Source organism: Mustela lutreola, chromosome 17, assembly GCF_030435805.1.
Source record: "Mustela lutreola isolate mMusLut2 chromosome 17, mMusLut2.pri, whole genome shotgun sequence".
Classification (NCBI taxonomy): Eukaryota; Metazoa; Chordata; class Mammalia; order Carnivora; family Mustelidae; genus Mustela; species Mustela lutreola.
This window is the reverse complement of record NC_081306.1, coordinates 48,845,820-48,860,101: the sequence shown is the minus strand read 5'-3', so window position 1 is coordinate 48,860,101 and position 14,282 is coordinate 48,845,820. Positions and strand designations below refer to the sequence as shown.

The 14,282-nt window shown below is 45.6% G+C and overlaps 1 protein-coding gene and 1 pseudogene across 2 annotated transcripts in view; one reads left to right on the top strand and one right to left on the bottom strand.

The window, feature by feature from the left end:
- The first annotated feature begins 1,452 nt into the window (after positions 1-1,452).
- CRCP (CGRP receptor component) overlaps positions 1,453-14,282 on the top strand; it is a 93,163-nt gene continuing 80,333 nt past the window's right edge. The window contains exons 1-3 of one of the 2 annotated variants that reach the window (XM_059155260.1): positions 1,474-1,563; positions 11,232-11,345; positions 11,866-11,902. In XM_059155260.1, coding sequence (XP_059011243.1) covers positions 11,344-11,345; positions 11,866-11,902 — 39 coding nt within the window. In that variant the 5' untranslated portion in view covers positions 1,474-1,563; positions 11,232-11,343. Of the gene's footprint in view, positions 1,564-11,231; positions 11,346-11,865; positions 11,903-14,282 lie in introns of both variants that reach the window. The other variant, XM_059155261.1, reaches the window with a different exon arrangement.
- Positions 9,335-10,314, bottom strand: LOC131819859 (calponin-3-like; annotated as a pseudogene).

Below are 14,282 nucleotides of genomic sequence, written 5' to 3'. Positions count from 1 at the left end.
GGATGTGGTCTTCCATGTCGGGATGCTTCACGGAATGGAATCATATGGAAATGTGGCCTTCTGTGTGGGGATGCTTCACGGAACGGAGTCCCATGGGATGTGGCCTTCCGGGTCGAGAGAACGGAGTCCCATGGGACGTGGTCCTCCGCGTCTGGCTCTTCCACGCGGCATGTATCCGGGGGTCATCCACGTTCCGTCGGTGTCCCATTCCTAGGGCACGTTTTACAGACCCATCATCAGTCACGGTTAGCGGTGTAATACATCCCTGCGCTTGCTCAAGCTGCCCGAGTGTGAACCCCTCCTCGGCAAGTCCCAGGATGACCGGCCGCGGGTCAACAGTAACCACCGCACGTCCGGCCCGGTTCCCTCAGCAGAACGGTCGGAGGAACAGCAGGATCCGCCCGGGGGACCGCGCTGCGCCGCCCCGGCCCCGGTCTAACGTGTGCGGAGCATCACTGCGCGCCGGCTCGTCACGACGGCTGCCGGGCGGACTCGCGGTTTACGTCCGGGGAGCCGCGGTCAGGAGCGGTCAGGGGGCGCCCCACGGTCATCACTCGAGGACGAGCCGCAGGTGGACGCAGCCGCCCCCGGGCACCGCCGGCGGCCCGCGCCGCGGGGCCGTCACCGTCACGCCGCGGTCACGCCGCCCTCAGCCGGCGCCCGGCGCGGGCACGGACTCAGCAAACGTGACCGACACAGCCGCGAGCAAGAACGAGACACTGACGTGTCCCTACCCCGGTACCGCCGACGTCTCGGCGTCTGCTTCCCGCTTCTCCCCTGCCCCGCCCGTCGCGTCCCTGCAGACCGACAGGCGAGGTCGTGAGGGACGGACGTTCAGACGCGCCGCGCACCTGCGGAGGGGACGCGCCCGCCGTGCTCGGCCGCCACCTCACAGCGGGCTCCGGGCTGCCGCGTGCGGGAGGGAGCCGCTGTGCCCACGGCGCGGCCGCAGGATCCTCCCGCCAAACGCACGCCGCACGCCCGGCTGCACGCGTCCGGTCCGCCGTCCAGCGAACCCCGGGGGCGCGGGAAGGTCGCGTCCGCGCGCCGCCGAGCTCCCGGGGACGGGGACGGGGACGCTCCTCCGAGGATGACGCGCGTACGAAGCGGAGCGCGCGCGACCACGTCACCGGGTCTCAGAAACGGGGCCCGGCGCGCGCGCGACACCGAAGTCGGGGGACGGGCCGCCTCGCCTCCGCCGTCAGCACCCCCCGACCGTGCGACCCTCACGCCGCGGAGGCCGGTAACCCGACCGTCCGTCTGGAAACCAGCTGGTTAGTATCGGACGCCACGCCGAGCGCGCCAGCACGGGCGCCGCTGGCCTGCGTTCAATCGCCCTAAACCCAGCCGGGACGCTGCGCCCAGCCGCTAACCACGCGGAAGTACCCGCCGGGTCCGCCAGGATCCCGGCGTGCCCCGCGGCGGTCCCGGCGTGCAGCGCGGCGATCCCGGCGTGCCCCGCGGCGATCCCGGCGTGCCCCGCGGCGCGCAGACCCGGCGGCGGAGGCGGCTCGGCAGGAGGCTGTGCGTCCGCAAGCGACGGCGCGGGGTCGGCATGGAAGTGTAAGTCGTCGGGGGCGCGCTCCCGGCCGTGCGCAGACGCCCGCCGCGGGGCCTGCTGGGCCGAGGGCAGCCGAGGGACGCGGGCGTGCGGCGGCGCGGTGTACGGGGCTCGGGGAAGAGGTTGGGGCGGGACTCGGGGAGGAAAGGGGTCCCCGCTCCGCCCCCGGAGCCTTCGTCCCTGCGCCCACCCAGTGCCAGGCGCGCGGGGCCCGGCGCCACTTGACCTGCGGCCTTTCCTGGGCCTGCTCGCGCTCTCATTCATTTCCTGGGGCTGTGGTCACCGCGGCGAGCTCGGCCGGGTCCAGCCGGACAGCCCCGCGTCCGCCCTGGCCGCCCCTGCCGAAGAGATGGCCGGTGCCGCGCTAGGGCTTGGCTGGCCGCGGGGAGCCCGGACTGCGAGGAGCTGCTCCCCGAGGGGGCTGGGCAGGTCTTCCGGGGAGGAGGAGGTGCTGGAGCCCGGAGCGAGGGCGCGGGAGCAGAAGGCGCGTGCGCTGCCTGCCCGTGGCCCGGCGGGTGGGCTTCAGGTCCACTTACGGCTCCACTTGTGCCTCCCTTTACAGCAGAACTGTCTGGAGGTGTCCTTGATCCCTCGTTCTCAGTCATTCGGCTGCGCTTTCATCCTCCGTCCGCAGGAACGGAGCCCTCCGTCTTGTCCAATTCCAGGCTGATTTTCCGCCCTCAGCCTTCTTGCTCTCTCAGCAGCAGGGGATGCAGAAATCTGGGTGTCGGCCCCACTGAGCAGAAGTCCGCCAGAAGCTCCTGCTTTGTGACATGCTCTTTGCATTCCCCCTAGTCAAGGGTCACTTCTCCGTGTCCTTGCCTGGTTCGCCCTTCCTCCCTTGCTTGGCTTCTGAATGTGGAGGTGTCCTAGAGCTCAGAGCGGGACGCTTTTCCTCTTGCTCTCATCTATACGCTGATAACTCCCGAAAGCGTGTTTCTAGCCCTTTTCTCTCGTCGTCCGTCCAGTTGCTTAGTCCAGAAATCTGGACCGCTTCCTCACCCCCAGTCCAGTCATCGTCACCTTGAGTATATTTTATGTGCAGTTCCTTTTCGCCATCTCCGTTGCTCAGTCTGTAGTCTGTCCTCTGGTCCAGGTTAGCCAGTAGCCTTTGGCTTCCACTCTTGTGCCCCCTCCATTCTGTTTTCCAATCAGCAGCCAGAGTGATCCTAAAATATTAATTGGATCTGTGACGCTGGGGTGGCCTCGTCAGTTAAGTGTCTGCCTTTGCCTCAGGTCATGATCCCAGGGTCCTGGGATTGAGTCCCGCATCGGGCTCTCTGCTCAGCGAAGAGCCTTTTTCTCCCTCTGCCTGCCGTTCCAGCTGCTTGTGTGTGCACTCCCTCTGTCCCTGCCTCTCTCTCTCTCTGAGAATTAAATAAATAAATAAGTCTTTAAAAATATATTAATTGGATAAAACTCATCTCCCTCTATAAAACTCTTCATTGACTTTATGTTGTACTAAGAAACATCCACATTCCTTGCTAGCACCTGTATGACCTTGTATAACCTCACTTACTCTCGAGCTGCTACTCCATACACACACATTTTCCACTGGCAGGTGGTTTCTGTAACCTTCCAAGGTCCAGGGGACCCTCTGCCTGGTATACTTTTTCTCAGTCCTGCTCCCTATTTATCTTTTTGTTTATTTATTTATTTGGCTTTTTTCTTTATTTATTTTTGGGTTTTGTTTATCTTTTTGATAGCTCAGGTTGAGTATTGCTTTTCCTTTTCCAACAATCCAAAATAAGTCCTTCTCTTGTCTCTTATTATAACACAATGATTTACTTTTCCTTCGAATAATTATAAGTTGTAATAGTAGATGCATGTTTACTTGTTTAGTGTCTTGTCTCCCTCATGAGAAAGCCCCATGAAGCCCGGGGCTTAGCAGCTACATTTGGCACACATTAGATTTTCAGCAGATAGTTGTTGAATGAAGTAATATAACATTAATTTAACAAATTAATTAAAAGTATAATTGAATTAGCTAGTTTCCTTAGAGTCTCTGATTTTCTTAAGTGAAATGGTTTGAATCAAGAGATTTTCTCCAATAGCAGTCTGTTTTTCCCAAGGAGTCAGAAACTTACTGAAACCAATCAGGAATTTTGCAGCTAGCAATTTATGGGAAAGTGAGGTTTCTGTAGGGATGTGATTTGCGAGTAGAAGGACCCCTGGAATGGAAAAGTCTGGAGGCCGAACTTAGTTCCTTACTGGCCTCCAACATGAGATGTGGTCCCTAGCAGTATAGTCCTTAGGGTCTTCGGCAGAACTCTGTTTCTCTGGGAGAACAAACATATTGTGCCTTTTTCAGGCATTCCTAGATCCTGGAAGAAGGAGCAATAAAAGGAAAACTTCTCTGAGTTTTTACTACATTTTTTTCCTTCAATCACTGAATAAATATCTATTGAGCAAATAATACATGTAGACATATGCTAGAAATTTTTAAAGGTGAGGAATATTTTTGCTTTATTTGATTGGTAGAATTTAAAAAATAAAAACTTTTTGGTGGTCATTTGGAAACATTTTCCTCATGCGAAAGGATACAGAATATTTGTAGGAAAGTTAAGTATTTGTGTACATATAAGGTATTTTCTATTTGGCTAACTTTGTCTAATGCTTGGGTTATTGATATACCTGGAAAGCTTTGTATACACTCTTTCTAAAAATTCTTTTATGTATTTTTTTTTAAAATTTATTTATTTATTTGACAGAGAGAGGGAGAGAACAGAAGCAGGGGCAGCAGCAGGCAGAGGGAGAGAGAAAAGCAGGCTTCCCGCTGGGCAGGGAGCCTGATGGGGGACTTGATCCCAGGACCCTGGGATCATAACCTGAGCTGACAGCAGATGCTTAACTAACTGACCCCCCCAGACATCCCTGTGTTCACTTTTTTATTGTTGAACTTAATGTACGAAGTTAGGGAAAACAGATTGTCTTCTGTATCATCTTTTTGAAATCATTGTAAGAATTTCCTTCATTTTATAGCTGGAAACACTGAGAGGTAGAGAAGTTAGCTCATGGGTCCTGTAACAGTTCGGTAGTAAGACTGGGAAGAGAGTACGCGTTTGTCAGCTCTCCGGGGGACGTCACAGATTACTTTTGTTGACTTTGAAATCTGCCCAGTTTCTTGTACTTGAGTTTAGTTTTTCAGAACATGACTTGAATCAATAATGTAGGTTGAACATAGGGGAATTTGAGCAGTTCTCTTCGTCTTTATGTGCGTAAGTTAACTGTGTGGCAGTTAAAGGTGCTGTTTGCATGTGTATGTGTGTTTCTGAAGAAAATCTGCCAGGAGATCATTTTGTTCTGTTGATTCAGAATTCAGTTTTCCAAAGTAGTTGTTTATGTCCATTAAATTGACTCTGCAATTTAAGCAAAATTTACAGGTTGCATTTAAAATAGCAGGTCAGGGGTGCCTGGGTGGCTCAGTGGGTTAAGCCTCTGCCTTCGGCTCGGGTCATGATCTCAGGGTCCTGGGATCGAGTCCCGTATCGGGCTCTCTGCTCAGCGGGGAGCCTGCTTCTCTCTCTCTGCCTGCCTCTCCATCTGCTTGTGATCTCTCTCTGTCAAATAAATAAATAAAATCTTTAAAAAATAAATAAATAAAATAGCAGGTCAACTTCAGTCAGCTAATTTATTACTTAAGGAAATTAAATGACTGCCTGCCTGTAAATGTAGATTCAAACAATCTTTAAAATTCATTTGGAATATTTGCTTTAAACACCTGTAATTAAAATCAGTACTAGTCTAAGTTCTCTAGGAAAATACGAAGTTTTGTGTAGGTGGGCAGTTTCTAGAAGTCTGAATGCTTGTGAATGTATTACACAAAAGTGCAAGCTGTGTACAGAGCAGACAGTTTCTGCTCAGTAGGAACAACAGCTTGTAAATACAAAATTGGCGGATTCTAGTCACCCTGAAAAAACACTGGAGGAAAATGCATTTTATGTCTTCAATTATAGGTTATATTAATGTCTTTTTTAACCTTATGGAATTCTTTAGTTTTACATTTCCATTTTTCTTAACTTTCTAGCTTGAAAAATTCCAAACCCATAGAACAGTTGCAAAAAGAGCACCACAGGGACCTTCCTATCCTGTATTTAGAGTCACTATTTGTTACTGTTTTGATTCATTTGCCTTACCTCTCTTACACACGTCCACATTGTTTCTCCGCATGTCTACATTCTTTCTCTCTCTCTCCATGCACACACTCTCTCTGTCTCTACCGAATCATTTCAGTTGTAGATACCATGTCATTTTACCCAGTCTTAAAAATGTACTTAACTGCAGGACTATTGTCACACCTAGGGAATTAGCATTGTTGTACCAATTAAAATATATTAAAATACAAAATCTCTCCCATTGTCCAGTGTCATTTTAGCTAATTTTTTTAAAAAGATCTTTATTTATTCATAGAGCACAAACAGGGAAGGACAGAAGGAGAGGGAGAAGCAGACTCCCCACCTAGCAGGGAGCCCCACGCAGGGCTTGATCCCAGGACCCTGGGATCATGACCTGAGCTAAAGGTAGCCCCTTAACTGAGCCACCTTGGTGCCCCAGCTAGATTTTTTTTTTAACCACCGATTCAGAATCCAGTCAAGAATCTTTTTTTTTTTTTTTTTTTTTTTTTTTTTTGTAGTTTTCAATCAGGCTTTAAGAATCATATTTTTAGTTGTCATCCAAGTTTTGGTTGTCATAGTTTTTTAATCTCCTTTATTCTAAAAACAGTTTCCTTGCCTGTTTTTGTACATTGACATTGTTACAAATGACACTGATATCTGAAGAATCTATACGTGTTGTTTTGAACTATGTTCCTCTTCTTGGGTTTGTCTGGTTATGTCCTTATGGCTAGATTCAAATTAGATGTTCTTTAACAGGATTGCTATAAGGGATGTGTCTTTCTCAGTGCGTCACATCATCATCACTGCTGTTCAGTGAGATAACTTGATTAAGTTGGTATCTGTCCGGTCTTACCATTTCCTGTTCCCACCAATCTGCCACTTAGTGGTGGTTATAGTAGGATAAAACGCTGTCTTAAAAACTTTTCTTGATATGCACAGTTCATTTAGGAACTGAAATGACTATAGTTCATTTCATCAAAGGTAGATCTTATGCCCGCTAGGCATTTTATTAAATAAAGGAAAGCCTAGCGTATATTGGCATTTATTCCATTAGTATTTACTGAGAAAAAAATTTTTATTTATCTTTCTAATAAAAGAATAAATGAATAAATCAGCCTCTGCCAGCCAGAATCTCCAAGATGGGGTACTTGTTTATCCATTGTTCTCCTGGCCCCCAAACACAGATTCATTAAGATATATGTGCAAGTGCTTCAGTTGAAGCCTCTGCCTTTGGCTCAGGTCATGATCTCAGGGTCCTGGGATTGAGTCCCACATGGGGCTCTCTGCTCCGCGGGGAGCCTGCTTCCCCCTCTGTCTCTCTGCCTGCCTCTCCGCCTACTTGTGATCTCTCTCTCTCTCTGTCAAATAAATAAAATCTTAAAAAAAAAAAAAAAAAAAAGACACACGTGCAAGAGAGCGACTCTCCTTTTTATCCTGGTTCTAGGTGTTCTTTGGATTCTTGCATTAACAGTATTGGCTTGGGTATTGGGGCCATAACTTGGAATAGCCAAGGGCAGGTTTTCCTAAGGCATAGAATATTCTGCATGAAAGAGAGGCTCTGAGTTGGAAATGAAGTTGTAGCAATGGCACCTGGGATGGGTCCCTTAGCCTTGAGGAAAAATAACATTTGTGTTATTTTTCCAGTTTGTTCCAGCAAGGGATTTCTTAGTTACAGTGTATTTTAGGGCACACAGGGAGTTTTAACTCTATTTCAAGCAAAGATAGGAAGAAGCCTTGTGGACTGATTTCCTGATTAAGTAGGGAGAGATGACATGTGGTTTGATTTGTCCTTTTCAGTTTTAAATGAACCATATCATAGACACTAATTATGCATGGTTCTTCCTGTTTTAGATTCCTTTTAAATGTGATATTCTTTGTGACATCAGTGCAGTTGTGGTCATTGGGCAAAGCAGCACTTTTGTGAAATCCCAGCTGTTTGTTAAATATCTGGAGTGTTTGGTAAGCTTCACGTGTTGGTTAGATTAGAGTGCTGACGTCCCTGTGCTCCTGACCAAAGGCCTAGGTCAGATTCTTGTGTTCACCACCTGCTTGTTTTGCTTTATTGATTGCTTAGGGAAATCACTCATCTGTTTGGCCCATGTTTTTGAAATTTTGTGTCAGCATTTTCATCATACAGCCCCGCTCCTGGTTTAGGAACAAACAGCCGTCTTTATTATACGGTTTGTCAGGTCCAGAGTGCTTCCTGAATTTTTAGGATTCTGCATTATTGGATTCCATTTGTCTAATCCAGTCTCATTTTTCACAGTTCCGTAGTTACCTTCCGCTTCAGTTAGGCTTCTTACTGCATGACCTGAGGCAAATTTTTAAATCTCTGAGCTTCAGTTTCATCATCTGCAAAGAAGGAAAAATAATAGCCCCTACATCACAGGGTTTTTTAATGAGGATTCAGTGAGGTGAGATCTTTAAAAAAACAATGGCTTCCGTTAAGGAAGGTCTTAATAAGTACCAAGAACAATGCTACAGTTTTAAAATTTGTCATCTCATTTCATCTTCATAACAGCTTAATGAGCTAGGAAGACGTTATGGTAATAGCACAGGTAGTGACAGTAGGTGGTATTTTTGAGTATTTGCTGTGTTCCAGTGCTTTACATTTTTCAGTTTAATCCTGTAAATAATTGTACATGGTTAGTACTCGAATTATCATTTCGTGGATGAGGAAATCTAAGTACAGAGAGGTTGGGTAATTTGCCTGAATTTACAGAGCTCTGATCAGTGGAGCTGGCTTGGAATCCAGGCTACTTTATCCCCATTTTTTTTTAATGTTCCCAAAATACTTATAAAAAATACAGTGAGATAAGTTTACATCAAGAAATGTAGCAATAGGGGTGCCTGGGTGGCTCAGTGGGTTAAAGCGTCTGCCTTCGGTTCAGGTCACGATCCCAGGGTCCTGGGAGGGCTCTTTGCTCAGCGGGGAGCCTGCTTCTCTTCCTCTCTCTCTGCCTGATTCTCTGCCTGCTTGTGATCTCTGTCAAATAAATAAATAAAATCTTAAAAAAAAAAATTAGCAAACTAAGACATTGATGCGTAAATTTCTAAAATGCTGCATGAATTTAGTTGGCAAAGATCTCATTTAGCAATGATTTAGCAATTTCTATCTCCAGGTAGAAAAGAGATACTAAACTGTAAAAAAAAAAAAAAAAAAAAAAAAAGTCTCCTGTTGTTTCAAAATCCCAGTTTATTAATAGATTGTAAGACTGGGTGGCTCAGTCAGTTAACCCTCTGCCTTCAACTCGGGTCAGTCGGGCTCCCTGCTCAGTGGGGAGTCTGCTTCTCCCATTGCCTTCTGCTGCCTCTGCTTGTGCTTTGTCTCTGTCTCTCTCTCAAATAAAATCTTAAAAAGTAAGTATAGGTCTTTAATAAAAGACTTGGCTGTACGGGGAGTACTCCCTGTACACAGTATTCCTTTTACTTCCCGTGGGAGTTACTGCTTCTGCTCTAAGATTGAACTGTTACAGCACGAAAAGGCAGCTATTTAGGGAAGACGCAGAAAAAGGAAGGGGGAATGTCAGGCAATACTTCTTTTAGGTACAATAAGCACGATAGTGTTTTAGGGAGACAAGATAAAAACTACTCAAAGTTAGCTTGGTTCTCACTGAATAAAAACAGTGGACTAAAAGCTGAGCTCCTCTGTGCCAGTCTAATAATCAATGCCCTGGTTGCCATATTGGGAATCTCTGGGGTGGTCATCTTGGTACTCTCCGTGATATTCATCTGGGTGTTCTGCCTGATAATCCCTATCACTAATTTCAGATCCTTTTGTTCCTGTTTCTTGGCTTCCATTGCGAATGACAGGTTCTGTGGGAGTGGCACAGTGTTTGCCATCATGTACTTGCCGCCCAGGCCCATACATATTAATTCCTTTCTGGGAAGCAACTTTGTTGGTTCCTGTCTATAGAGAAATTGTCGAGTTGTCCACTGGTTGTAATGTTAGCTTCTGATCATAGATGTTTCTTCTGGTACCTGGTGCTAACATCCCCATGTGGCTGGCTGCTTTGTTGGTGCCCGTCTGCAGACTAATTGTGGTTTGGTCAAAAGGTCTGTCATTTGCATTTTGGAATCATAAAGATGCCTCTTGGTGCCATAGGCTGTCATATCTGCCTGGCTGGCACATTTGTTGGCTCCCGTCTGCAAACCAGCTACACTTTGGCCAGCTTTTAACTTTCCTTCATCAAAATGTCTTTCTTGCTTTTCATCAGACTTAACTCCAGCATCATTGGTTGTATGGAATCCTTTTGTTTTAGCCAGGCCTGCCAGAGCCACCAGCATAGTCTAAACCTGGTCATGTTTCCATTCCCGAAAAGATTATTTGCTTCAAATATGTCGTGTGGCTTCATGCCATAAGCCTGAGTAGGTTTAATAAAGTTCCCGATATTCTCCAACTGGGGCCAGTTTAACAAGGACTCATTAATCTTCTTCACTGAGCCTGGCAACTTGTTTATGAGCTCGCCGAGGATGGTGCCATCTTTTGAGCCATGCTGAAAGTTGCTGCCAGTGCTCATGCCCGTCAGCTCTTCTGTCCAGTTTCAGAGATCTGCCTGAGGATGTGCTTGGAAAGGGATCTTGCTCTTGACCTTGACAGAGAGCATATCAAGAAGGGCCCTTGGTGAAGTGGGTCATGGTGGTTCGGGAAATGGGAAGAGGGCCTCAGGTCTAGGGCCAGAGGGTTTCACATACTCCGCTTACCTGCTCCTGGCTCCAAGGAGCAGCCGTAGCAGGAGATGCTTGGAATTCGCTCCCCTGGGGCGGGCAGGAGACTCCCGGATGGCGGCAGCAGGGTACGTGCGATGCTCCTGCAACTCAGTCTCCCACTCTGCTCCCCAGTTTTCGTTTTTTGTTGTGTTTGGTTTTTTTTAAAGATTTTATTTATTTGACAGAGATCATAAGTAGGCAGAGAGAGAGGAGGAAGCAGGCTAGCAGAGAACCCGATGCCGGACTCGATCCCAGGACTCTGAGATCATGACCTGAGCTGAAGGCAGAGGCTTAACCCACTGAGCCACCCAGGCGCCCCCCCCCCCTCCAGTTTTTGTTTTAAATGAGAAGCTTGGGGAGGTTAATAAACTCGCTAAAACTCCCAAACCTTTTAAGTGGCAGAGCTAGAATATGAACCCAGATTTGTCTGATTTCAAAACTGCTCATAGGATGTGAGAGCGATCTGGCTGCGACATCTCTCACCCCATTGATCGCCAGGGTTGATTCGGCTGATCTGGCTGGCTAGGCCGGTGTCCCCTTTCTCCCTCACCGCTCCACGTGTGTCCCTCCTGAAGCTGCGCGTTCGGTCGAAGAGGAGGACCTTCCCCGATAGAGGATAGGACCGTTCTTCGGTCAAGGGTATACGAGTAGCTGCGCTCCCCTGCTAGAACCTCCAGACAAGCTCTCAAAACTGCTCATAATTATCACACTGTACAGCCTCTAGACTATTAAAAACAGTAAATACTTCTGATGTGGTATTGTAGAATGGCTTGATAATACTTTAATACAAGTCACATTGCTGTGCTCACTCATACATGAAAGATGACATTGTGCCTTGATTGCAGGCACAATGACCACTGCTTGACACGTGACCTTTACCTGTTGGATTGATGAGAAGATGAACACCTTTGTGAATCTCTGGCAGGATTCTTGACACTGCTGAAATTCCCAGAAGTGATGTTAGTGTTAATGATCCCATTTTCCGTGATTCAGAGGGTAGGGTACATTGCCTGCCCAAGGTATCTTGTCAGTAACTGAGGGGGGCGGATGGTACTTCAGAAACGACATGCCTGTGGGATGAGACCGCACTGTTGTGTCTCCAGTTGAGACTCGCTCCCTCGCTTTATTGTCACCCCTTCCTAACTCTCTGGATTTGCCCCCTGTTCTTCCTTTAAGTGACTTCTCCCAGATGATTGATTTTTCTTAACTTCTGCTTACATAGATTAAGGATAAGTATAGTATTTCGATCACCTACTTAGTAAATGATGTGTTATATATGCCATAGAGAGGGAAGTTTACTCTGAAGTTGTCCATTGCCTGCTAAACCAGTAGGACTTAGGACATTTCTCAGTTTTAGCTTATAGTCTCTAAATTCCTGAACTGAACTACTCAATCTTGATACTGGAAGTATTTTACAGATATTTAATTCTCACAAAGGAATTTGAGCCCAGACTGATGATCATTTACTTTCTTTTGCAGGAAGGATGCCAATTCTGCACTGCTCAGTAACTACGAGGTAAATAGTTCTGAAGTAAACTATTGAATTTTCCTCTCTGGTAGTTTGCCCTTTGCTTTTGTAGATTATTGAACTAGTTTCAGTTAAAATGACTGAATTCATTTGGATTTTCAACTTTAGGACAGATGGCACCATCTGGTGGACCTAGGAATTATAAGCTTGGTAAATTATACATAGTAATTCTGGGAAGCTGGGAAGACTTCAGTTTACAGTAGGCAGCCTTCCCCAAACCCAAGTATTTTAGATCTTCATTTGATATGCCTTCATGGGATGGAAGCATCTATTTTAGAACTGTTTCTGCCTGCAAAGTTTGCCACTAAAATACTTACGGCTTTCCTAATTACTACTCTTTACCTATAAAATGCTTTTATTTGTTATTATTTCAATCCTCATAATAATCTTATAAGTATTAACACCTTCATTTTGAAAGTGACAGATTAGTTGATGCACCATTCTGAAAAATTTAGTATGAACTAGCAGATTTGGAATTTGGGGACATGAGGGTTGGGTTTTTGGAGAAAGAGAGGCAAAAAGTAAAGAAATTGGCGAGAGGGAAGATAATAACATTATTTTTGCCTGCCTACTATTTTGCCTTCGTTTTATTTGGTATTCACAAAGCCTTCTGATAGGTTAACTCCAGGTACATAAAGAACCGTTCATACATTCACTGTCAATTTTTCATTTTCTGGAATCTAAATTCATGAAGACTTTAGGAGATTTAAGTCTCTCTTGTGTGATATAGAAAATAGAAAGTACTGGAATTAACATAGTTGGTCATACTCCTTCCTTAAATTGTTGCTACTAATAACAGGAAGGAAATGGTTGTTAGTCAAGCCATTGGCTTTTAGAAACTTCCTTGTCCAGTTTGGATTCTGCTGAATGTTTGGGGGTTTTATCCTTTGGGGAAACATTGCATTAATCTCATGATAGTATTTCTGAAAAAATAGTGAGAAACAGGGGAGGGGTTCTGTTGTATCTAGTAATGGTTTATGAACCCATACTTACAACTTTCTTCGGTCTCTGGCATAATCTCTAAAATAGGAAAGGTATATCCTCCACTCAGCCTCCTCAGCACTAACACATACATGTTTTTCTCTTGTGGGGAAAGTTTACTTCTAAAGTTCTGTAGCAATTTTTTTGCCTTCTTCTTTTTTTTTTTAATAAAATTTATATTAAAATAAATAAATAAATAAATAAAATTATATTTATCACTTGCATCATAGTTTTTCTTTTTTGGAAATAAACTTACTAGATTTTCATATTAGTGAAACAGGACCCTGTTTTAGAAAAAACTTATTTGTAGGAAAAAATTTTGATTGAAGCACAGTTGACAGATAACATTAGTTTCAGGTGTACAATGAAATGATTCAGTATTTGTACATTGTGAAATTACCACAATAAGTTTAGTAAACACCCATTACGATACATACAGATTTTTTTTTCTTGTGATAAGAACTATTGAGATTTCCTGTCTTAACAACGTCCACATATTCAGTACAGATTTACTGTAGTCACCGTCCTGTACGTTATATCCTCATACTTATTTTATAACTGGAAATTTGTACCTTGTGACTCCCTTACTGATTTGCCCACCCTCTGCTTTCTGCCTCTGGATGAGTCTGTTCTCTATGTCTCTGAGCTTTCTTTCTTTTTTTTTTTTTTTTTGAGGTGGGTGAAGATTTTATTATGTATGTATGTATCTATTTGAAAGAGAATGCACACGCTTGTTAGCAGGTGGAGGGGAAGAGAGAGAGGGACAAGCATACTCTGTGCTGACCATGGAACCCAACCCTGGGTTGATCCCACAAGCCTGAGACCATGACTTCAGCTGAAATCGGGAGTTACCTGCTTAACCAACTGAGCCACCCAGGCACCCCCTCGTTTGGTTTTGTTTTGTTTTTAAGATTCCTCATGTAAGTGAGATCGTAAGATGTTTGTCTTTCTCTGTCTGGCTTATTTTACTTAGCATAATACCCTAAGATCCATCCATGTTGCAGATAGCAAGGTTTCATTCTTTTTTTTTTTTTTTTTTTTTTTTTTTTAAAGATTTTATTTATTTATTTGACAGAGAGAGATCACAAGTAGACAGAGAGGCAGGCAGAGAGAGAGAGAGAGAGGAGGAAGCAGGCTCCCTGCTGAGCAAAGAGCCCGATGCGGGGCTCGATCCCAGGACCCTGAGATCACGACCTGAGCCGAAGGCAGCGGCTTAACCCACTGAGCCACCCAGGCGCCCCGGTTTCATTCTTTTTTATGGCCAAATAATATTCCATTGTTTATATAAAAACCATTTTTTAAAATTCATCTGTTGATGAATACCCACGTTGTTTCCATATCTTGGCTATTGTAAATATTGCTACATTGAACATGGTGGTGCATATGT